This window comes from Durio zibethinus, chromosome 3 (genome assembly GCF_047325235.1).
Source record: "Durio zibethinus cultivar Kanyao isolate XHJ-2024 chromosome 3, ASM4732523v1, whole genome shotgun sequence".
Classification (NCBI taxonomy): Eukaryota; Viridiplantae; Streptophyta; class Magnoliopsida; order Malvales; family Malvaceae; genus Durio; species Durio zibethinus.
Window position 1 is genome coordinate 5,012,692 of NC_143164.1, and position 24,397 is coordinate 5,037,088.

Sequence of the window (24,397 nt, forward strand, 5' to 3'; positions counted from 1 at the left end):
TATAATATTTTAAATTTCATTAATGAAATTTATTAGATAGTGACGTATTTCGCCCGGAGAGACGGAGAGCAAGCCGTCATCGCCTCGCTTTTTCTAAAGTAGTACGGCAATAGTTTTCTGCAGAAAGCCATAGGTTTCAAAATGGGGGATCCGACCACCCAAAACAAGATTGTGATTAAGATTTTTAACCACATCTGAATGTGACGTGTGAGAAAATGTCGGAATCTTTTATTTCTATTTTTTGCTTATATTCTTATTGATCTGGACTTCTCCGGGATGTTATGAATGAACGTCGTACTATTGTCCGGTGGTGGCATAATCTCCAATAGGAAAATTTTTTTTCTAACTAACAGATCATTTTGTTAGAATACAAAATATTTAATGCTCATTTTCAGTTGATTGATCCATTGATGTTACGTTGGACGGTTGATTGGATTTCTTTTTCATCGGTTAAAACTGAATAAAATTTGAAAATTGTTTTAATATCTTAAATACTTTTTACATAAATATAAAAAATTTATTATATGTATTAAAATTTAAAATTAAAATTTGAAATTTACTACAGTAATTTTAATGCCAACAAATTTAGCCATTCTGTGCGTGCAGAGTACTGTAGAGTGTAGAGTACCAGACGCGTTCTCCCTCAAACCCTTTCAAGTCCCTTAGTTCCCTCCCATTCTTTGAGCGGTAGAATTTATACTCACTTTTTTTGTTTTTTCACGTTCCATTATTATTAATATTTCTTTTTTTTTTACATCCTAAATTAAAATATTAATTTATTAAAAAATTCAAACACCTCACACTTTTTTTTTTTATCAAAAAACCCTAAACCTTTTAAAAATTAAGCTTAAATCAAGATCCAATTGCCTCTTTAATATTAGAGAACTTAGAATCATAAATAAATTATTTGTTTTTTTATTTGATTTTATATTTTATTTTAAAAATTTAATGTTTTAAGTTTAATAATACAATTTGAGGTGATGAGTCAATTATTTCAAAGATAAATTTTCAAAAATTATTGAAGGTTTTCAAAAATGAATATGCAAAAACTTTTTTGACATACTTGAAATCCATATAAATTTTTAAATAATTATAATATTTTTCGAAAATAAACCTCCAATAAAATTAAAAAATAAATTTTGTGATATATTGAAGAAGTTTTAAAATATTCATTTTCGATAACTTACTAAAAATAAGTATAAAAGATAAAAAATTAATTAATAAATAAATATTTAAATAATTTTTTTTAGTGTATTGAAAGTTTGTTTTTTAATGCAAATAGTCCCACTGCCCATTCTTTCCATCTTCCTTTTTAAAGATAAGAAGCTGAAGGGTTAGGTCATGGTCCACATTGCTTCAAACACCCATTTGGCCACAACAGAAATTCGAATGTACCCAATCTAATAGGCGTTGCGCAACCAAATCTAGGCCTTAACTACTTTCCCTTTGCAGCACTTTCGTTCAGAATAAAAAATACGCTTGTGTAATAGCTACGAATCCTTTGTTAACTAAAACTGTCCGTTATGAATGTGAAACTCAGCTAACCCGGTGAATTTAATAATTAATGGACACCAAAAAAAAAAAAAAAAAGTCGTAACAAAACCGTGATTTTATGCAAAGGAAGCTCTTAAAACGGGGGCCGGTAGCTGATTACAGCTATAATCCATTAAACAATTCTTGAAGTAGTAACGACTTAACGTGCATCCACCCCAACCCTTGTCCATTTCCTAACAACCCTCCAGTTGTTCGATCCTTGATTTGTTCTCAAAGTCAAGTAAGCAATCATTAACACCGTTACTTATTTAAGTAACATGCCTGAAGAACGCTACTTAAAGCAAAGATAATCAGAGAAATTCCCAACTGGAAATTGACAATTGATGGCGTTACAAAAAAAAATTACACAAGCCAAATGGGTAAATCCTGTACATACTGTTTTGGATTGTTCTTGTTTGTTAGTGGTAAAAAAGTAAAATAAAAAAACCTCTTGCTTTTCTGCGATGGAACCTAAAACACATCCACTCAGGAAAAAAACATCAGTAAAAAGGACCGAAAAAAACGTGGGAAAATCGGAATCAGTCAAGTGAATCCTGGTGATTACAGAGCTCTTTTCTTAACCGTTGAGAGAAAAGCCTGCAAGCATCCATACTCAAATCAACGGCAGCAGCTAGAGCCACGAATGCAGCTGCATCCTCCGTACAATTCACGTGCTGTACACTCACCTCCACGCAAGGCTTGCTACACTTGCCTTCCGCTTCCACGCCAGCCGACATTACAAACCCTCTATGCACGCAAAATGGCCACAATCCGTACCCGCAATCCCCACTACTCCTTGGACTACACGCCGGCGAGGTCGCACTTCCCGTCGTTGCCCGCCCGTTTGAACCGCCGCTGCTTCCCCCAAGGTCAATAACAAACTTTCCTCCCTTACTGGAACTCAGTATCGACTCGGCTAGAACAATAGCCGCGGCACTCATATCAGGAATGAGTTCAAAACGGTAACCAAGTCCATCAGAAGAGCCACGTTCACGCCAAGCCTCGAGACGGCCCCAGGGTTTCCAGGTGCCACCTCCCGGACGGAGAATAAGCCATGAGCCGGGATTAGAACGACTGACTCGGTCCGAACCCGGTGAAGCCACGAAAGGAGTGACCATTGAAGCGGCGGCAACAGGTGAGCCGGATAAGTCGTGGACCGTTATTGACCACCCTTTTCGTTCCTTTCCTCGCCTTTCCCTTTCGCTTCCAAACGAGCTTAACCAACTCCGAGAGCTACTTGTCTCTGACTGTAACGACCTGTCCAATTTTAACTGAAAAAATTACTCCACAAGCAAAGAACAAACACTCCAAACTAACTAAACCGTAAAAAGTAAAAAAAACGAACTTTTTCATGAAATCAAAATTTTTATTAGTTTTCAATTAAGGACATAATCTGGCAAACTTTTAACTTTGGCTTACCATACTATTTTGTATTTAAATTTATTAACTACTTCACAAAAAGCCTGAAAAGTTATTTAATTAGAAAGTGTAAAAACCAACCTGGATCTTTGATTTCGGTCACCGGTGTTTCTAAAACTGAACTTGCAAGTGAAAACGGGTTGCTGGATATTTCCTCGGATCTGAAACACTTGAGGACTACATTCAGGTTCCCCGTCGAACTGGAAAACGAATCTCGGGTCGGGTTCCGCTTTAACATTCAAGTGAAACTGAGCTGACGAACCTTTATTAGCTTCTTTCCCAACCGAAATCCAGCCATTGCGTAAAACGCAAGCCTTAGATTCAGTTCCCGACAGATCCAACGGCACCGACACTTTCCCTAGCAGACGGCCAGAGTTAAACCTGCAAGTAGTGCCTCTCCGGCCAGTGTAGATAGCGATTTTGAGGCAAGCCTTGGCGGAAAAGATCGATTTCGCTGCGAGTTTGTCGATATCGGCCTTGCTGAGGTGGAAAGTAGCGGCAAGGGTTTCCAGCGGACTGTCGGGGAACTGATTCTCCGACGGAGTGTAGGGAACAGCGACGGTTTGTAAAGGGAAATTCTTAATCTTAATCTTACAAAAACACGGCGACAAAGAAGGGTGAACAACGGACCGCGCCGGTTTAGACGCAACCGGAATTTTCAAAGCTAGATTACCAACGGTAAGTCGTACGAAAGGGCAAGGGTCCATTCTTTTGTTTTTTTTTTTTTGTTTGTGGACTTGCCCTTTCTCTTCCAACACTTACAGTCTGTGTGTATATATATATAGTATTAGAAAATTTAGTAAAATAAAAATAAATAAAAAAATGATTTTGAGATTTGAATAATATTATTTTAAAAGTAATTATATTTATAAGATAAAATAAAATTTTAAATATTTTTTAAATTAAAAATAATAAAATTGATTAATTAAAAAATTTTATTTATAATAAATAAATAGTTATAAAATAAATCAATTAAAAAAATTATAACATTTTATATAATTATATATTTTGTTTAGATATAATTATTTGAATCACTCTATTTTTTATTTAACTATATTTATTTAAAATAAAAAATATTTTAACAATATTTTAAAATAAAAAAATTTAAAATTAAATTTATTTATTAAACAAACTCAAATATATGTGCTTAAGTATTTATTTTTTATTTTTAAAATTATTTGACTCATTAAAAATAATTTTAATAAATTCGATACTCTCAAGCATTTAATTTAATTATTTAAATAATATAAATAATTTTTTAAAATTACATATAATAAATTTTTTTACTGAAATATATTACATTCTAATCATCAACATATAGCAATAAATAGAAAATAAAAAAGGTTTAAGCTAAGAAAAATGTGAGATTGTGAACTGAGGCTACATGGGAAAACGTGAAGGAAATTCGCTTTTGGAAACCGAAAATGATAGTAAGCCAAACACTGTCTTCATGTTTAATCCCCTAGGTTTGTTGTTTGTTTGTCATTTTCTTTTTCGTTTTGGACACAGTTTCTCTCTATTTGTAACAGGGCAGAGGGGGTTGGCGGAGGAGCATTTCAATTATAATTTTTTTCCCAAAATATTCCCATTATTCAATAATAATAAAAATTATTTGAACATTCATCGTAGACTTTACGTAATATTTTAATAAATCTAACAATTTTAAATTTTTATTAATATTTTAATTATAACACTAGATGATATATTCTCTGTTGGATGGACAACTGAGTAGAGGTTGGCGTTAATTGCCCGTGGGGATGGAAGCTGACGGTTTCTGAGGTGAGCGAGGCCTCTCTCTTTCTCTCCTAACAAAATTGTAGGCTCCATTTTTTTTTAATTTGTTAATCTAATCTTGGTACCGCACGTGGGTTGTGCTGCAATTGTGAGTTTCTTTTTTGTTTTTTTAGTTTTTAGTTGGTGGGTCCGAGTGGAATTGGGTTCGTCCAATCTGGATTTTGGAGGGTTTTGATTTTATCCGGCGGTTAGGATCAGAATCTGATTGCTGATTTTGAAATGTGTGGAGAGGATTTGAATGCTGTACACACGTGGGTAATTGGGATGCTTTTTACTTTTCTTTTGCGGAAGAGGGCGAAAAAACTTTGACCTTAGCCATGATATGCTGATGTCATCTTTTTATTTTTAGTAATTTAGTATATTATTATTTGTTTAAAAATAAAATTAAAAATAGTTGGATCTGTACCTTCATTTAAGACACCAAGTCTTCGATCTTCCGCCGTTTCCAACGGTGGGCTAGTTATAGAATGTTGGTCGGACACCACAGAAGGCAACGAAGCATCACATGAAGACAAGGCCACGCAAGACGCAGCCATGGGATATAAGCAGGATTTACGCTCTCCACTCCCTCCTGATTGGACCCTGATTTCAAGAATTGGTGGTGTTACCGAGGTTGGTCTCGCTGACTCTGCTCTACAGGCTCCTCTCCTGTTTCAAGTGGGTTGAGGGTTTTTGTGCTTAGTCATGGATTTCACTTTTAAAGGATTATTATAAATGAAGTTGAAACTGAAACTGTCTTAAATTTCGTTTAAGTTCAGTCGACAAGGATCCTTCTAATGAACTCCACTCCATACAAGACAAAGATATTGCAAGGAACAAAACAATGTGTGTATTAATAAACATCAGACGTGATTGCTCCAACTGCTCTCCTATCACCATGTTAACAAAAGAGTGGAGCACAGCAAGTTGATTTCCAGAGAGCTGTTTTACAGCATAAACTATTTAGCAGGGAAAATCCTACCAGCCCGATGCAATGACAGAATTTGGAGGTTCGGATCTTTTTGCACTTTGAAATGCACCCTCCTGATCTCCAGCTGCTAGCAGGAATTACACGATGCTATACAAGGCAACGAAACAAGCATGAGACCTCATCTTGCATATGGTTTACAGAGACCATCCGATGTATTGGAGTTTTGAATTGCATGTTGTCTTTTAACACCCTGATTCCCGAAGGTTTTAAAGAAGGTGAGTATCATGATTTCTTCTTGTATCGGCTCTGCACAAGGCTCAAGAGGAAGTCCGTAAATATATGTTCATACCCAGGCATTTTTCCATACCCTGCAAATATTTTCACAAACAATTCAAGAGCAAGTCAGCATGTTTGCAAGGTGCATTGAATAAAAGAATAAAATGGGCTTTAAACCAGGTGCAAAACTGGCATCATGATGGTTATAGAATAGAAGTTTCACTTGCCAGGAAAATAGTTAATGTCAATGACATAAAAATGATCCCTGGTTCCATGCTCCCGGATAATGTCTAGGTTAAATAGCCGAAGACCCTACATATAACAAGCATAGAAATGTAGGAAAAATGCAAAATTAATCCACAGATTGGCATTATGTATAGACCAGAAAACTAATAGTCAAAATTTAAATAACTACCAGTCGTCGACGGAGTTCTTTGGCTAGTTTTTCAAGTAAAGGGCGAGGAGGAAGCTCTGCAATGGAAGGAAACACATATGTTAGAGGGCCTACAAGAATACTAAAGGCATGGCTTAAGACAGCCTTTCACACTTCAACACAGTTCAAAGCAAAGCAACCCCTTTTTTCTGCATAAACCACATGTCTTGCATGAAATCAACTGAAAAGCCACAATGAACTGAGGTTCAACCTTTCTGACTCAATCATGAAAATTTCTTAAAACAAATTCCAAATACAATCACATGATCAAATATTCATGTTTACAAAAGGCACAAGAAGAATAGCAGAAGAAGCATCAAAGGAGGAGTTATTTTAGACAGGATAGTATACCAGCCACACTAGGGTCCAAATCTGCGTCATCTGCAGAAGCTGCAGCACATGAAACACGTGGAAACCGGAAAACACCAGCATTTTTTGAGAGCTCTCTTTTAGTTACATCAGGTAAAGAGAAACGCCTGACTACTTTTATGGCTTCTCCAACAATATAAACCTTGAAGAGAACACCTCCTAAAGGCATTAAAAGAAGCAGTTAGGCATTGCTCATTAAAGTTGGAAACCATATAGTTATTAAGTCTCCGCAAAAATTGCAGTTGCATACCATGGTTAACAAACTCCTGAAGAACAAGAGGCGGTTCAAGTTTCTGGAGAGAATATTGATCATAAGCAAGTGATAATTCATGTGACTTTGCACTTCCATCAGCAACCAATGGTTTTGCGACTGAAACAGATGGGAACGAGCAAGTTTGATAAGAAAGAATTACCATGAAAAAATAGGATCAGACTAAGGAAAAAACGAAACCCTAAAATAAATCACATAATTTGGGAGCATTATCTAGACAAAGCATCTCTAGACTCTTTAGGATTCAAGTCCAGTGACAGTCCCCTGCTGATCCCAGAGGTGACATACAAACCACATGAAACAAATTATAGAACCAATGCACAACCTATAAAAGTCTATGTAACTTAAATGGACCCTAAAGAATGCTATGACATATTAGAACAACATAGCATACCAAGGGGCAGCATCAACCCAGCTTTGGCTACAGCATCAGGAATGGATGATGCGTCTCTTTTAATGACTAATTGCCTGGGAACACCAACTTTTCCTGCACAGTAAAACATCAACGTTAATTTTGATCAGCATGGGAGTTCATTTAAAAGTTTCATCAAAAACCAAAAAGCTTCCAGTGAGAGAGGAAGAAAAAGTCTGACTCCTACTGGGTTCTAATGTCAACAAAGAAAAGTACAAATTACCATAGGAATCAGATAAATTCATATCTGCAACACATTGTAGCATTGATTGGCGATTGTGTAAATGAAGTATAGCATCAGGAGGATCAAGAACAGTGACTTCTGGATGTGTTCGTCTATATTCCTGCAGTTATAGGTCAGAGAATGTAAGATGGATTGGACTCAACACAAATGTGTATTACCAAACAAATAGCCCTAAAGAAAGAAACTTTTCTAAAATTAGCTTTTAATATACCTAATGCTCATTATTTTCCAAAACCAAACACTTCATAATCCTTTGGCGAGAAAGTAAAAGAAAAAGCTTCACAATCTTTGTTTTTAACTTTTGCCATTTATATATAAAAATTTCATTCTTTCTTTCTGGAAGAAAGGCTTTCAAAAGGAACACCCAGAATACTTCATAATTTTTCTGGCCAAAAAGAAAAAAGAATACTTCATAATTCCAGGCTCATATGTTATCCAGTAAGGCATTCATACAAACTCACAAGGCAGATTTCTAATTTTTTTCCATTCAGCACTGTGATTAACAAATCATCCTCTGATTGCAACATATGAATACCATCCACCCAAATTCATGCTGACACTGATTGAAACTTGAAAACAGCTCATACAGGCACCTAAATTCAAGCTGAAACTGAAGTATTCAAACTTGAAAATAGCTCATACAGGCTACAAGATATTTTAAGAAAGCAAAGCAACGGGTCAGGTAGGACCTCATTACATAACCAGATAAACACAGCAACACAAGAAATTAAGAAACTCTCTTAAGATTAAGCAACATAAAACTCATGAAGCCATTTGAAAATCAACATCAACACAGGCCCCATAAAAAAATTTACAACAACTAAAAGCTCACAGTTAAAAAATATTGCATCAAAAGAACTTATTTAACAGGAATGGGTTAGTCAAGTGCTAGAGTTATTACCAATACCGAAACTTATCCACTAAAAAATTGACTCAAAATTGAATTAGAATCCTTTTGGCAGCCACTTCCTGAAGGCAGCCAAAAATGGAGTAAATGATGGAGGCACTTGCAAAATCTAGTCGCCAAGCATGATATAGCAAATACAAGCGGTGTACCAGATCCTACACTTACTAGGTTTGTGTAAGGACAGAAAGGGGTAACAATTTACCCAGGACAAATGAAGCCATTTAAAACAAGGAAAAAGTTCTTTTGCAGGTAATGTTAAGGAAAACCTGAAAAATCAGCTAGATGGGCATGGAAGAAGAAATATCCTCACTTGCTGGAAGCTTAAGGCCTCCACCTCAATTATCAAATCAGGTTTCATGGGGAAGGAAAGAGCAAGCAGTCTGCAGGTTATGTCAGCCACTCATGAGATTTAAACACAAACCAATTGTCTGACACCAGTCACTGGGTTATTTGGTTCCTCATATGTAAAAACACATCAAAAGAATGACGTATATATATCAAACACAAGTGGCTTCATACTCAACCATTCCAAGATATCCATCATTCTCAAAAGAATTATAGGATCTAGAATTTGCACCAACCTCAAGAATCTGGCGCCACTCTTTTCCTGTCAACTGCATCAGAAGTAAAAATGGGTCATGTGAAGCAATACCGTGCACGCACAAGTGTTTGTTTGCACCCTTTCTTTTTTCATTTTCATCATGAAATTTAAGAAAGAGAAAGCGAAGAAAGACAGTTAAATAAATGTCAAGAAATATCTACTAACCTTGTGCAATACAATATCAAAAGGACCTTGATCCGAAAGAGGTCTGTTTTGATCAATTGCAACAAACAATATCCCCTTATTCCTGCAACATTTTACACAGTTACTCACACAAAGGAAAGAAACAACACATCAACAGCAACAGATTCTTAATGATAACCGTAAAATCCAAGCTTTTCCCCTATCAAGGCACAAAACGACCACATCACTTAATTAAAAAACAAAACAGAAAAGGACCCATATTTTAACATCAGCTGATGGTCATATTGCAGGCACTGGAACAAATAGAGCCATGGAGGCAGTTGAAAGTTCAGCTTCAAAAAATATAGACTATAGTAATATTAGTAAAAAATTCAATATGCATTATATCTTTACCAAAGTCAAAATCATTGCTTCAAGAAATAGTATAAATATGTAAATATCTTCATGCATTAATAACAAATAATAAATACTGAAAATGACATATTATAATCACCATAATAAACGATAGTCTCATAAAATAAAAATATTTAACTTGTTGGAGTCAAAGCGTTTTGATGTAATATTATTCACATAAATTACTTCATTTTCCACAAAACCAAAACGACAACGACATCAAATGGCAGCATATTCTCGCTATTGGAATCCACACATTAGATACCGAAACGATCAATCAGACCTAAATGTGCCCAAAAATCAGAACAAAAAAAAAAGAGAAGTTTCGGATAACCCTTTAAAAAAAACTTTAGAAAGTGAAAAAAAAAAAACCCAAGATTCACCTGGCAAAACCTTCGAGCTTTGGTTGTAAGAAGCTCTTAACTTTCTTGGAAGTAAGGGCGTAACCGACAACAACAACAACGTTTTTCTGTTGTTGTTGTAAAGCTCCGATGGAACACTGCGACATCGTTTTGGTTTCCTCTTCGTCGTCGTCGTCGTTATTATGACTAAACTCGTCCTTCAGCCTCATATGGGAGCAAAATCAGCGTATAATAAAGAGAATGCGAGTAAAAATGGAGATCCCGTAGATTTCAGAGAGCCCGTTAAGCAAACAAAATAAAACGAAGAAGAAGACGCAGCAAAACTGAGAATGAAATAAAAATAAGGGAGCGTTTGGGGACGGACAACGCTTGTATAAATAGGCGTTTTGGTTGGGAGAGGGGTTTGATTAGATGTTTCGCTTGCTTTTTGGCTTATTTTTTGGACGACGCGTGATGCGATGTCGATGCATTCACACATGTGTGACAGCAGGCGATGATTAATCAAAAGAACGGTGGCTTATGACGTGACGGAATAATATTTAATTATTTATTTAAATAATATCAATTTTTTATTTAGTATTATTTAATTAATTATAATAAATTAAAATTTTAATATTAAATTATAATTAAATTAATATATTAAGATTAATTATTTTTGTATTTCAATTGAAACTTGACTCCAAAATCCCTAATTTTGTAATCAGTGTCAATATCAGTTAATTAACAACTTATGATAATTTTTGATTTGTTTTAATAAAAATATAAATTTTAGACAGACTCATTTTTATTAATTTTTTTTGTTTTGTGGCAAATATGGTTATTATTTATGGATAAGGTTTCTCAACCTCTTGTATAAATACCATTTTTAAGATTTTTTCTTTTTCTTTCCTAAAAAAAAAAGTTTTCATTTTTTTTATATAAAGATAAGGATTTACATATGATAAACGTAAAATGATAAAAACACGTGTCCGAACCTTTTTATTTTTAAATTTTTTTAAAATATTTTATTCTATTTTCTCTCTAGATGCAAAAACTTGTCATGGGGTGACTTAAACAATAATATTTGATTGATTAAGTCAATATTTTGAAATGGAAGTAATGCTTATCATTTGGCAATAGTAATATCTTTAACAAGTTGATTAATCCTCCTTTTTTTTTTTTTTTAATTGATAAGATTCAAACCAAACTCAATAGTTGATCGTGGTGGAAGTGGAATCAATGTCATTTTTGTTAGGCATGGAAAGAGATTTAATATTATCATATAAATATATATTTTTTAATTCAAATTTTGATTTAATTAATTTATATAATTATTTTTTAAAAAATAATATTTAATAAATTTATAATTTTTTTTAAATCATCATTTTAATATAGTAAATTTTTAGTAAATATAATACTTTAATTTTAAATAAATTTGCTAATTTAAAATATAATTTAATAATATGATATAAAAATGATACGAACAAAATATATAAAGATAATACGTTTTAAAATTTTAAATTAATTATAAATATATTTAATAAAATATTATATTTTATATTTTTATATTTATATAAATTATAACACATAATTTTTATATAAAATATGATATAAATATAATATTTTATATGATATAATTATATAAATTATCATACCTATATTCGATAAAAATATGTCACATATATTAATTGCCAATTGGATATGCGTTAGCTATTTGGTGTCTGATTCGTAGAGTATGATGTGGATGAAAAAAATTTCATTTTGCCATCTTTAATCTGTTTGGTCCACGTGGACAGGTGGGCAGAACTTGTCTTGGCCAGATGCCTAAATATTTATGTTTGCATTTTTTTTTCCTAAATTGGCCTGACAAACCTATCTTCGATATTGGCCCCAGAAAAAATATCATCTTCTATTCATTACGTATTCTTTTTGGGGTAGCAATATTATATATACATATATATGTATAAATAATTTTGCACCAAAAACAGCGAACAGTGATGAGTGCTGCTATTTGTACCCTAATATTTTCTTTAATATATTTAAAATATTTAATTTTTACTAAAATTATTTAAATATTTATTAATTAATTTTTTTTATCTTTTACACCTCATTTTAAAAATTTATTTTCAAAAATTCTTAAAAATTTTAAAAAATGGGTGTTCCAAAACCTTTAAAATTTTTCAAAAATTATTTCAAATCATACAAAAAAACTATAGATGGAATCTTATGAAATTAAATATAAAATCAAACAAAAGAGTAAAAAAAAAAAAACAAATGATTTACTTTTGATTTTATATTTTTTACTTTCAAATGGGTGAATTTTTTTTTTCAATTTGGCTTAAATGAGGCTTAATTTCTTTTTATTTTTTTTGTTGGAAATAGAGAAGAGATAGGGTGTGAGGAAATGGAATTTTTAAGTTTTTAATAAAATTACGCTTTGATGGGATGTATTAAATCAAAAATTAAATATTAATAATTATAATATGCAAATAAATTTGGTAATTTGTGTTTCATCATATTGTATATCAAACACAATATAAATAATTTTTATACGAACATGATTTGAATATATAAATAATACGAATAACTTAAATATGAATATAATATATTTATTATATATATTACATATAGTATGATATAATTAATATATTTAAATTAATTTATATTTAACTAATATAATACGAAACAACACAATTAATAAGATTATATACAAATAATACGATTAGATATGATTATTTTATTTATTTAAATAAAATATATATACAAATTAAATATTTATAACCTATTTAAATATCAAAATATTATGATAAATATGATTATTAATTATTTTAAATAAATTAAAATAATTTTTTTAAATTTTTTTATTTTATAAATAGTATTATATCTTAAGTGTGCTATTATTATTTGACATAAATATGATACAAATAATATCGTGTATTAATTGTATCGATTAATTAAAATATAATTAAAATATAAAATATGATTATATTAAATTTATGTATAATTTTTTATATTATATCATTATATCATGTGTAAAATTATTATATCTAAATGAAGAGAGAAAATTACGGTGCAAATACCACCGGTCAATAGTGATTCTTTTGATGCAATTCATTCGAAGGTAAAACGAGGCAAAAACCTTGAAAATGATGGATGCTATTTAGTAGCTGATAATGTGTCTTGAAAATGATGACTTTGCATTATAAAATATGTCTTTTTACTAAAGGCTATTGTCCATCATCATAAAAATGGAGGACCACTTAAACGTCCTAATCACCACAGTGGAAAACATGTGAGACTCAATCTAAAATAGTTTCTGTTCACTGATCTAATTTTTACATTCTTTTTTTTATTTATTTATTTCTATCATTAATCATGCTTTGTTTGATTCTTTGGGGAATTGATGAGATGAGATACCTCAAAATTCTCATATATGGCAAAGTTGGCACGCATTGGGAGGGATTTTGATGCTTTTGTCAGACAAATAATTTTGTTATCGTTTGTTGATTTGGTTCAGATTATAGATATAATCGAGTTAAATTGAGTTGATACAGTAAAAAATTTGAGTTCGAATTCGATTTCATTTTCGTGATTCGATATTTGATTCGAATTCGATCAAGTTTTATTTTTTTAATTTGAATTCATTTCGTGATCGAATTTAAGCTATTCGAACTTATTCGATTAAGCTTTAAAATATATAAAAATAAACTCAATTCTTATATTCGACAAAAGCTCGATTATTTGTACTCAAATTCAAGCTCGAATTTGAGATATTTTATTAATTAAAATAATAAAAAAATTTAAATATAAAAATTTGATTAGGCTCACGAACTATTCAAATTGAGTATAAGAACACTCAAACTTGACTCAATTGATGAGTCGAGCTACTCAAACTCGAGTTCGACTTGATAATAATCGAATCGAATTTGAATTTTATTCAAATCGAACTCAAATAACTTACGAGTATTAATGTATCATTTACACCTCTAATTCGAATCTTTTCTTTTCATATGATCTCAGGAAGAAAGGTTTTATTGAAGAATGCTATTGGCATGATGATGTTGAGAACTATTGGGAAGTTTTCTCTCCTCCATTGGTTACATAGGTTTCATCATATTATAAGATAAATATATATATATATATATATATTTCATCGGTTAAAAATTTAATTTTTAAATTTGAATCTTACAAAAAAAAAGGGTTAAACATTATAAGATGGTAAAAGATTATTTTGATTTAAATCATCAAAGATCATATCAATAAAAATGATTTGATTGTTGAATAAACTCAATTACCTAACTTGCACTAATAAGGTCATTTCCCCTTTGTTTCTCTCTTGCTTTTTCCCTAATCGCATTTTTATTTTTCAATTGAACTTGAACTTTTTTTTTTTTTGAGAAAACTTGAACATGTCATTATAAAAGTAAACACAAACATGGATATAAGTTAGGTATTATCTTCCCCAAAAAAATTAAGATATATACAATTGGATTAGGTTGGAATTTTGAAATGGATGGATGAGTTTAGCATTTTTTTACATAACAACTCTTGTATTTGTATATGACTTCCAAAGTTGGGTATACTCAAAACCTTGATATTGATATGAAATTTTCTTCAAAATTTTTGTTGGATATGGCTGATAGATAATGCTGAAAAGATGTTGTGTGACAAAGCTGCTTTTCAACCATTATTATTTCCACCATTATACTTTGGCATTTGTTAGCAAACTTGGCTTTTCCTCAAATTCTTTTACCGTACACATTAAGAGGTTTAAAGCACTTAGTAATCATCACAATGATTTTTTTTTTCTTTTGAGAAGATAAAAAAGAACCTCACATTAAAACCCTAAATCTAAAATCAATCTCAATCCCAAGATTTATGAAAAATTTGAACTCCAACCTATTTAAATACGAATTATTTTTAAGGACTCTCCTATTTGGAGCATCATTTTTTGTTGGGTGATTTTAGTGATGAGTATTGCTTTGCTAGTAATTATCAAACCCTATAGTTGCATACAGTTGTGCCACAAGCCAGGACACATCTCCAACTCTCGAGGGGTGCAAATCATAACGAAAGCAGGCAATCATCGCCAATGAGTCCATGATTTGATATTAGTGTTAGGTCAAAAGCTTAATCGGTCCAGAGCAAAAATTCTTCATCATGATAAATTCATTTGTCACTTTCTGATTAAAATTGATTATAACAGCTTAAATAACATTAAAGAGTTAATATAAAAAGTTACATTTATCCTCCCAGGTTCAACCAATTGGTAAGGGAAAATCCATTCAGTTTTACTCAATCAAAATTCAATTTTTGCAAGATAATATTTCGAAAATAAAATTTTACATGTATTAAATTAACATAAATAATACAAATCATTCACAAAAAAAAAAAAAATCCGCAGAAATCTTAAACATCCACACAAATCTTAAAGATATCCTGACAGTTGACTATCAAGGAGAACATTTACATCTGAACAAATTTCGAGTAAATTTGCATTTGGGTTTGTCAGATGGAAATAAGTAAAACGTGCCTGGGAAAGAAGACAACAAAAAAGAAACAATCAAACAAAGATTGCTACTTATAGCCACAAGGAACTGAAGGACGACCGACCGATTGATTGCAAAAGTATCAAGTATATTTTGTTTGTTTTTTTTATGCTTTTCCAAGCAATCGAGGCATGGGGTCGTCTTTTATTTAGTGGACAGCATCGCTGGTATTACACTTCAATTGTCTTGTTGGAAAAGTAAAGTTCAATAATAATGAGAAAATTGCCTATACATTGAGAAATGGGCATTACCAGATAAGAATAAACCATGGACAACTGTGAAACTGCATAAGGTGGAGTAATAATGTTGAGAAGGAAAGAGAAACATGAAGTGATTTTACAGCTTTAGATCATCAACTAGTTCATTTTGGCTTATGATGTTCTCAATAATATGAATATATCCACTTATCCAGAGCGTAGCATCTATACATATAATGTGGATGCAGCCAGAATCAATCTATCAAAGAACTTCAATGCTCATATCTTCTCCACTGTGCAATCTCTAGAAGGTTATAGAGTTCAAAAACTAAAATCTATAGTTAAAAAAAAAGACTGAATGGTTTATGCTGTTTATGTACGTCTAAGCATTTCCTTTCCTATCTTTTAGTTATGAGGCAACAATTACACTTGTTTTTTTTATCAATAGGGTAGGTAAATGAAATCAGTTACAATTCCAACACTTCCAAATCATATAGAAGCAACCGCTTCCTGAATAGCAGATATCAGAACCTCATCTCCAGCAACCAATCGTAATTGCCTCATAAAACCATCCCCAGTCAACTCTCCAGTCTGTAGTTAACAATTGGTAATATCAAAATGTTTTCTTAGTTTCAAGCAACTTCCATTATTAGCAACAAGAAACATCTTCATCTAATAGACCTGCAGACATTCCTATTGCTCGCTAAAATGCATACTTCCCTTGCTTTGTCAGGAGGAAGAGAGTTCAAAACCTTCGAAGTAATATGGATCTACCATCAAATGGCCTTGGTTCACCTAAAAGGAAACATCGAAAATATTAACTTCAAAATATAAAAGATAAGAAAACAGATATCAAGGAGAGTAGAAAAGTTTGTCTTGCATGTTACCAGAAGGATTGATACTCACAACAAACTGAGGAAGAATATGCATGTTCACATTAGTTGACCATATCACATACCACTTTGGGTTCTGAGGATCATCAGAACCAGTGTCAAAATCCACAACAGATGGGTGATACTGCAGAGATCCTGCTTCCACTTTTTCAACATTTCCCAATATGACCCGGCACAATATAAGATGTTTAATACCATTATCATCAGCATCTGCGAGCTTTACACTGGAAGAATAAGACAGACCCAATAACAGTATAAAAGTTAGAAATTAAAGAAAAAGAAAAAAATTATGCATTAGGGAGTAATTAGACCCTAGACCTAGAGACGATCTGATCATACTATTAAGAAGCTCATACTATTGGAGGACTAGTGCAGTGGAAAGTCCAATGGATAAACTCATAAGTTAAGGTGTTAAAAATTAACTTTAATAATGCATATATAAAAAGAAAGTAAAAGCAAATCAAATTAGTAACTAAATTTAGAATTTAAGGTGTTAGCAAAAGGTAAAGTTTATCATATTACAAGGATTTGTAAATGGGGACATGTTATAAATATGTATATATTGTTTGGTTTACCAAAGAATTGTGAAGCAAGGCGGGCCAAGACCACTGCCAGCCCCTCCAACTGAATTCGCCTCTGCTGAATAGTAGCAGAGCTGATAAAAGATCATACAGTGGGAATCTTAGTAGCTAAAGTAGAAAAGACAGAATCAATTACCTTAACTGAGGCAACTCCAACGGAGACAAATACACGCCAACTACATAAACATCAGTCGGTGGAACCTCACTGAGCAACCCAAACCCATGAGCCAGAATACTTTCCACAGCCTTGGCGGAAGCCCCATACCATGATAAAACCATATTTGAACTGCCTCTTGCAGCATTAGTTATCTCAATCTGATTCTTGAAAGCCTCGAGACGAGCCTTACTCAAATGCCCGTCCCACATACACTGATGAATGGCAATAACCCTAACTCCTCCATCAATTTTCCTTACTCCATTCAAGAACCAATATCTAACAATCAAATACGTGCTCTCTGATTCTTTCAAAGGGCTCGAGTTAGGCCACCTAGCAGCTCCTTCCTCCTCTGACCGCTGATGTTTTAATCACATCGATTCCCACGGCTTTGTGAGAAGAATTAACTTCAGGCTCCTCCTCTCGCTGTCTCTTGGGTGAATTTCGATGAATCTTAATCTCACCATCAATCTTATGATCACAACTGTTATTATTCTTATTATTATTTTCGCAAATGCAGTTAATATTATCATCGTTTTCGTTTCCATTGTCCAATTCCGTAAACCCTTGTTCAGGGAAAAAACAGTTGTCATTTGCATCGATCCAAGAAATAGACCTATGATTTCCCGTCGGGCGAAATCGATCTGAAACATCTTCTTTAAATCAAAGATAAACATTGCCCCGTCGATGGACGCTTGAATGATTGGTCTCCGCTCCAAGAAACCGGTTCGAAGCAGTTGTAAAACATCGGCGGAGAAATCCACCCAAGAATCATCGTGATGGTACATGAAGCGCGACGGAACCGCGCTCCGTTCGAAATACCCAGCGGTGCGATTTCTCGGTTTTTGGCGTGAAGAGAATGACGGCGATGGCCTATCGGAACCCACCAGATTATTAGTCATCGCCGCTCTTCGTTTTCCTTGCTGAGCCATTTGAGTTTCTTGAAACAAATGAAACAGAGACTGTTCAAAATTCTCAAACGAAAAAGCATGAGAACAGGTATAACCGGCAGTGTGAGAAATTGGGACGCAACGTAGAATATTTCTGAAATTACAAATTAGGTCTTCGTTTCCAGTACCGTTAACTTCTAACGAGGGAAATGAATTGTTTTTGGTAATAAATATTTTGGAGGCCGTTTAGGAATTTTGGGGCCCGCAATAACCGTTTGTTTGCTACGTGGCATTTTTTACTTAAGCATGCGACGTCGGATTGGGCTTATTTGACCGTTTGTCCTTTATTCAGGAATTTGAAATTTAAAAAAGAAAAATGGAAGAATCAAAGATATTTCGCGCTTACATACAGGCCATGGCCCATGGTGAGAAACAGAGAGCATTCCTCTTGCAAAATTAGCTCTCTTCTTTCCATATTAAAAGGAAAATGGTATTGTTCTGATTAGAGGAGCAAACATATTCATCTGTAGAAACATGGGTAAGAAAAAATCAATTCTAGGGCAGCAAACAGTCAGAGGCTCTCAAAATGAAACTAATGGAAGAACAAAAAATTAACTTCCCTAGCCTCCTAAAGCTCATAGGCCATGAAATTTGGACAATCCACAATGATTTTCACTTCAAAAAACAACACAAAGATAACATCAAATGCCACAATAACATGGAAACAAAATGAAATATAAAAAAGGACCTATGTTTCCAGCAATTGACGCAAAATGCTTGATGCAAAAATCTTTCACCAGCTTCAAACCCGGTAATGTACCATGATACATGTCATCAACAGTATGTTTTCCTATTTATAAACATTAGATACAACCCTGTAACGTATGCATATTATTAAACCTAGAACCGGTCTCAATGTAGTAATCCTACCTATAAGCATGCTCCACAACCGGGGGCAACAAAAGAGAGCGTACAACTATTTTCAGTATCTCTAGTTCATCCAGGCAGATACTACTGTTTGCACCCAATAAATTAATGTTTGGATCAATGCAACTTGATCAGGATTTTTCAAAAATCTTGGCAAATAAAGTAAGAGTGAACAGTACACCAAAAATACCCTACCACATCTATATGCAAATAAAAATAATTCAAGAGCAACGCCTGCACATGTCAAAAAGAAATCATGCATAGCATGCCAGCCAAACTGGCTTATTCAAAACCTTGTTAAGCCTTTAGCCAAAACCCCCTGCCATCTTACATGCCTTGGGCAGCTTCCACAACCTTGTCATGGCTACTAAAAGACTTCCCAGTGAGTTCTCCATAAAAGAACCCTAAACCACACAAAAATAAATAAATAAAGATGGATGGAGGCAAATCAACACCTGAATACAGTATAAAAGAAGCTCAGTACTTAATTAACATAGCTTAGTTTATCGTTCAAGTAGGTTTCCCTTCCTCATTAAGTAGGTCTGACAACGTATCGTGAGGGTAAATACGATAAGAAAAGACAACAGAACAATTCCAACAAAACCATTTAATATTTCTAATCATCTGCTGCTTCAAACAGAAGAAAAGATACAGCAATTTACTTTCTATAAAACAAAATGGACAAAACCACATAAAGACAGGCGACATGTTTATCCCACATTAAAAATAAACAAACATGGAATGAGATCATAGTTTCTACTTTCTAATTATTCATATACAAATAAATCCCTTTGAACTACAACAACAACAGCCATAAAGTACAATTTCATAAAAAATCAATAATCATCTGGTTCTTTGAACTGACAACCTTTAGTTAAGCCTAAAGGAATAAAGGGGGAAAAAAGTCACAACACACACTAGATCATACTACAGGTCCAAATAAATCCCCTTTTATACCACAATACTAAAAGCCAAAAAATACAACTTCATAAAACCACATCAAATGTTATTCTAAACAGAAAAAAAGTTACAATGGAAACAACCAAACTATAAAATACTCAATACCAATGAATTTTTAAGCATTTAACAATTGTTAGATGAAGCCTAAAGTGCAATACAAACTATAAAATTCTCAATACCAATGAATTGTTAAGCATTTAACAATTGTTAGATAAAGCCTAAAGTGCAATAAGTTGATAGTGAAAAGGGGAAATACAAATTCAGAAACTGAAATTGTAAACTTTTTAATGTCTTGAATCATGATTGCTACAAGTACTGCTGTGGGTTAAAAAAGAAAAAAGAAACACACCCCCTCCCCAAGAAAAACTAAGAATGATTTTTGTTGTTTCTGTGATCTAATAATTTTCATTCCTATCTTAATAGTGAGGTAAAAATTACATTTGTCTTTTTTTTTTTTTTGGCTTAACACCCAGATATACCCTCAAACTTAAGAAAAAAATGGAATTAAACCCTAATCTTTTATTACGTGTAAATAAGTCTAGAATCTTTTATTTTTCTATAAAATCAATTAAAAAATCCAATTGGAAGAACTTTTAAAATTAACATTTGTTATCTAGCACCGTTGGCAAACACGTGACAAGTCATAATTAGTCTTCCATTATTCTAATTAGACTTTTTTCATTAATCTTAAAAGCTTATGGTTATAATTACAAATAAATAAACAAAATTATAACTTTATTTACACACAATAAAAAGCCAGGGTTTAATTCCATCTTTTAGTAAGATTTGAGAGTATATTAGTATTAAGCCTTTTTTTTTCCAATAAGATAGGAAAATGAAATAAGTAACTCAAACAATGCCAACACTTCCAAATCATCCAGAAGCAATAATTTCCTGAATAGCAGATCTCAAAACCTCATCCCCAGCAACCAATCGTAATTTCCTCATAAAAGCATCCTGGGCCACCATTCCAGCCTGCTATAAACAATTGAAAAAAATCAAAATCTGTTTATACTATAAAGGGAACTTCCATTACAAGCAACAAGAAACATCTTCATCTAATAGACATGCAACCTACTTACCTTATATGTATTGTATGAAATCAATATTTCCTGCACTTTGGCAGGAGGAATAGAGCCCATAATCTTCGAAAACAATTTGTCAAGGGAATACTTGACACCCATTACTGGCCTTGGTTGACCTACAAGACGACATCCTATTAACTTCTGAAATATATAAAGGAAAAAAAAGGATACCAAGGAAGTAGAAAAGTTCACCTTGCATGCTACCAGAAGGTTTGAAACTCACAACACACTCAGGAAGAATACGCGTGTTGGCATTAGATGACCATACCACATACCACCTTGGGTTCTTGGGATCATCAGAACCAGAGTCAAAATCCATACTAGATGGGTGATACTGTTGAGATCCAGCTTCCACTTTTTCAACATTTCCCAATATAACCCGGCACAGAATAAGATGCCTTACACCATTATCATCAACATTTGTCAGATTTGCACTGCAACAATTAATCCAACATTAAAAGCACGGTATAAAAGTTAAATTACCAAAAAAAGAAAAAAAATTCGTTTATTAAGAAGTAACTAAACCTATCAAGGCGAACTGATCAAAACTAGTCTGTTCGTTCATCCTTGAGCTCGAATGGTGTTAATATGACATAACTATAAGATACTAAATAACTACTAGATTGAGCTGCAGAACTGCTCAAGCCACAACTTAGAATTGCACGAATTTGGCTTGAATTACTACTGAAGCTAACTTGATTTCAATCTCGAACTCAATGGTAAACGTGACAATACTGCCTAGGCCACTACGGTAGCTAATTGGACAATAAACATAAGACAAAATCAATTACCTCAAGTGCGGCAAACCTACGGGAGACAAATAAACGCCAATTCCGTACAAATCAGTAGCGGGAACCTTACTGGGCAAACCAAATCCATAAGCCAGAATAGTCTCCAAAACTTTGGCGGAAGCCCCATACCATGCATAAACCATATTTGAAGTGCCTCTTGCAGCCTTAGTAATCTCAACCTGCTTCAATAAAACCTCGAGACGAGATTTAATCAAATGCCCTTCCCTCTTAAGCTGATGAATCGAAGTAACCATAACCCCGTCATCAACTCTCCTCATTCCGTTCAAGAAATGACTCTTAACGAGCAAATACGTTCTCTCTGTTTCTCTCAACAGCTTCATATTAGGCCATTTAGCAGCTCCCCCGGCTTTGTAGGAGGAACTCACTTCAGGCTCCTCCTCTCGCTTTCTCTTCGATGAAGTTCGATCAATCTTAGGATTGCAATTATTATTCTTACTTTTGTAATTGCAGCCAATATCATAATCTTCGCTGAAAAAATCGTTAGGGAAAAAACACTTGCCGTTTTCATCGATCCAAGAAATTGAGCGGCAATTTCCTGTCAAGTAATCCATCTGCAACATCCTCTTCAAATCAAATATATACTTTTCACCGTCTATCGATGCTTCGATAATCGGTTTCCGCTCCAAGAAACCTGTTCGCAGTGTTTCCAAAACGTCAGCCGAGAAATCCATCCACACATCATTGCGATAGTACATGAACCGCGACGGAACTGCGCTTCGTTCGATATTCGCGTTGTTCTGCGAGAAAATTCGTTTCGACCAACAAGATTGGACGCTGCAGCCACGGCCGACGGGTTTCCTCGGACTTTTCGGTGAGGAGAACGATGGCGGTGGAGGAGGAACACCAACTATAATAGGTTCCACCAGATTCTTCGTCATCGCCGCCGCTGTTGCTCCTTGTTGAGCCATATGAGTTTCTTGAAGCTACAAAAAATCCTTCAATATCCTCAAACAAAAAACACGAGAACCAGTAGAATCTGAAGTGAAACAAGTTGAAACCCGCAATTTATAAACTCGCCGAAACGAAATCCTTGTGGTATTAGGGCTTAATTTTTATGAAACTACAAATTAGCCCTTTGTTTCAGGAACGTTAAGATCGATTGGTGGGAACTAAATAAGGGTATTTTAGATAATTCATATACGGGTTAAATTGAGACGTTACGGATTCCTTTGGGCCCCCAACAAACGTTCGAGGGCGAAGAATTGTCAAGAGCTAACTTGCTGGGTAAGTAGCTTTTCGATTTGTTTAGTTAATTATGCCACGTCCGATGGAGACTATTCACTAATTTTGTTTTCTCTTCTTGACTTTTGATTTTCCTTTTTTCTCCTTTATTTGATTCGAACCCTGCGTTCTTGAACTTGGACAAAAGGAAGAATTCAAGAATTTCATACTAATAATCATATTTATTCCATGATGAAGATTTTATATTTTTAAAAAATAAAATTCATTTCTTTTTTATTGACTAATGTTTTCTTTTTTTAATTTTTTGTTTTAATGTTCTTAATGAATTGGTTTTTATTTTCCTTAGTTAATTTATGGAGTTTTGGTTTTTATTATAAAAAGTTAACCTGATTAAAATAATTAAATTATTTTTTTACATATTATTTTTATATTTAATATATTATTTTCATTAAATTCAAAAAATAAATAATATATTAATTATAATTTTTTCTTTAAATATCACTTTTTAACTGATACCATAAGACATCAATATTTCCTTGAATATTACTTTAATCAATACAATTAAACATCGATTAAATTTATTCTATTATAAAATAAATATCATTTTAATAGGTACCATTAGACGCCTATTAAAAAATTTCTATTATGAAATAAATATCTTTTTCAATCAATGCCATTAGGTACCGATTAACGTTTTCTTATTATCAAAAGATTTTACTAAGAAATGTCTTTAATGGATATTATTGACTGTTGTTAATATATCATTATAGTAATATATATTTGTAGTATCCCATTAATTAGATTTAGCAATTTCAGATATAACAAAATAATATGAAATAAAAATGGCATGAAAAAAATCATATATATTTTTAAAAATATATTTTTTATTTATTTATATCAACATAAATTTTAACAATATATAATTTATATTTTATACGTATTGACATTTTTAAACACATATAAAATATAAAAAACACATTTAAATAAAATGTGTTTCACGAATACACGTTTAACATGTGACTTAAAATGAAAAAGACGTTTAATTTAATCTTATTTTATGAGTATACGTTTAACATATTTAATATATTTTTTATATCTATTTTAATTAAACATAAATATA

The 24,397-nt window shown here is 32.8% G+C and overlaps 3 protein-coding genes and 1 pseudogene across 9 annotated transcripts; all 4 read right to left on the minus strand.

Annotated features, from left to right (window-relative positions):
* Positions 1-1,846: 1,846 nt before the first annotated feature.
* On the minus strand, positions 1,847-5,323 carry LOC111301347 (uncharacterized). Its single transcript, XM_022896948.2, has 3 exons — positions 5,153-5,323; positions 3,034-3,717; positions 1,847-2,790 (listed from the first exon to the last, which is right to left on the minus strand). Exons 2-3 carry the CDS (start codon positions 3,657-3,659, stop codon positions 2,073-2,075), a joined length of 1,344 nt encoding a protein of 447 aa, XP_022752683.2. The 5' UTR covers positions 3,660-3,717; positions 5,153-5,323; the 3' UTR covers positions 1,847-2,072.
* A 138-nt stretch (positions 5,324-5,461) lies between these two features.
* On the minus strand, positions 5,462-10,428 carry LOC111280806 (inositol-tetrakisphosphate 1-kinase 3-like). Its single transcript, XM_022868329.2, has 10 exons — positions 10,090-10,428; positions 9,335-9,416; positions 9,150-9,182; positions 7,641-7,761; positions 7,400-7,492; positions 6,985-7,104; positions 6,717-6,893; positions 6,348-6,403; positions 6,160-6,244; positions 5,462-6,024 (listed from the first exon to the last, which is right to left on the minus strand). Exons 1-10 carry the CDS (start codon positions 10,275-10,277, stop codon positions 5,939-5,941), a joined length of 1,041 nt encoding a protein of 346 aa, XP_022724064.1. The 5' UTR covers positions 10,278-10,428; the 3' UTR covers positions 5,462-5,938.
* Positions 10,429-15,916: 5,488 nt separating this feature from the next.
* Positions 15,917-19,625, minus strand: LOC111281437 (putative inactive poly [ADP-ribose] polymerase SRO1; annotated as a pseudogene). Its single transcript, XR_016340845.1, has 5 exons — positions 19,532-19,625; positions 18,722-18,835; positions 17,404-18,383; positions 16,681-16,910; positions 15,917-16,588 (listed from the first exon to the last, which is right to left on the minus strand). The product of XR_016340845.1 is annotated as a putative inactive poly [ADP-ribose] polymerase SRO1 (transcript).
* Positions 19,143-23,094, minus strand: LOC111280877 (putative inactive poly [ADP-ribose] polymerase SRO2). Of its 6 annotated transcripts, none has more exons than XM_022868733.2 (5): positions 22,075-23,094; positions 21,476-21,717; positions 21,281-21,399; positions 21,114-21,176; positions 19,143-19,642 (listed from the first exon to the last, which is right to left on the minus strand). In XM_022868733.2, exons 1-5 carry the CDS (start codon positions 23,001-23,003, stop codon positions 19,544-19,546), a joined length of 1,452 nt encoding a protein of 483 aa, XP_022724468.2. In that variant the 5' UTR covers positions 23,004-23,094; the 3' UTR covers positions 19,143-19,543. The 6 variants fall into 6 exon arrangements, with proteins under 6 accessions (XP_022724468.2, XP_089614341.1, XP_022724541.2 ...); XM_089758215.1 differs by having other exon boundaries at positions 19,143-19,641; positions 21,092-21,176; XM_022868806.2 differs by having other exon boundaries at positions 21,114-21,173; positions 22,075-23,093.
* Positions 23,095-24,397: the final 1,303 nt, after the last annotated feature.

Excerpts from the sequence above, each read along its gene's own strand:
- LOC111280806 (XM_022868329.2), bottom strand. The coding sequence starts at position 10,277 with ATGAGGCTGAAGGACGAGTTTAGTCATAATAACGACGACGACGACGAA. Across the intron at positions 9,183-9,334 it reads TTGATATTGTATTGCACAAG|TTGACAGGAAAAGAGTGGCG; the intron begins GTTAGTAGATAT and ends CTTCTGATGCAG. Across the intron at positions 6,404-6,716 it reads TTTGGACCCTAGTGTGGCTG|AGCTTCCTCCTCGCCCTTTA; the intron begins GTATACTATCCT and ends CTTCCATTGCAG.
- LOC111280877 (XM_089758215.1), bottom strand. The coding sequence starts at position 23,003 with ATGGCTCAACAAGGAGCAACAGCGGCGGCGATGACGAAGAATCTGGTG. Across the intron at positions 21,718-22,074 it reads GTAGGTTTGCCGCACTTGAG|TGCAAATCTGACAAATGTTG; the intron begins GTAATTGATTTT and ends TAATTGTTGCAG. Across the intron at positions 21,400-21,475 it reads ACCTTCTGGTAGCATGCAAG|GTCAACCAAGGCCAGTAATG; the intron begins GTGAACTTTTCT and ends GTCGTCTTGTAG.
- LOC111301347 (XM_022896948.2), bottom strand. The coding sequence starts at position 3,659 with ATGGACCCTTGCCCTTTCGTACGACTTACCGTTGGTAATCTAGCTTTG. Across the intron at positions 2,791-3,033 it reads GACCGAAATCAAAGATCCAG|GTCGTTACAGTCAGAGACAA; the intron begins GTTGGTTTTTAC and ends AAAATTGGACAG.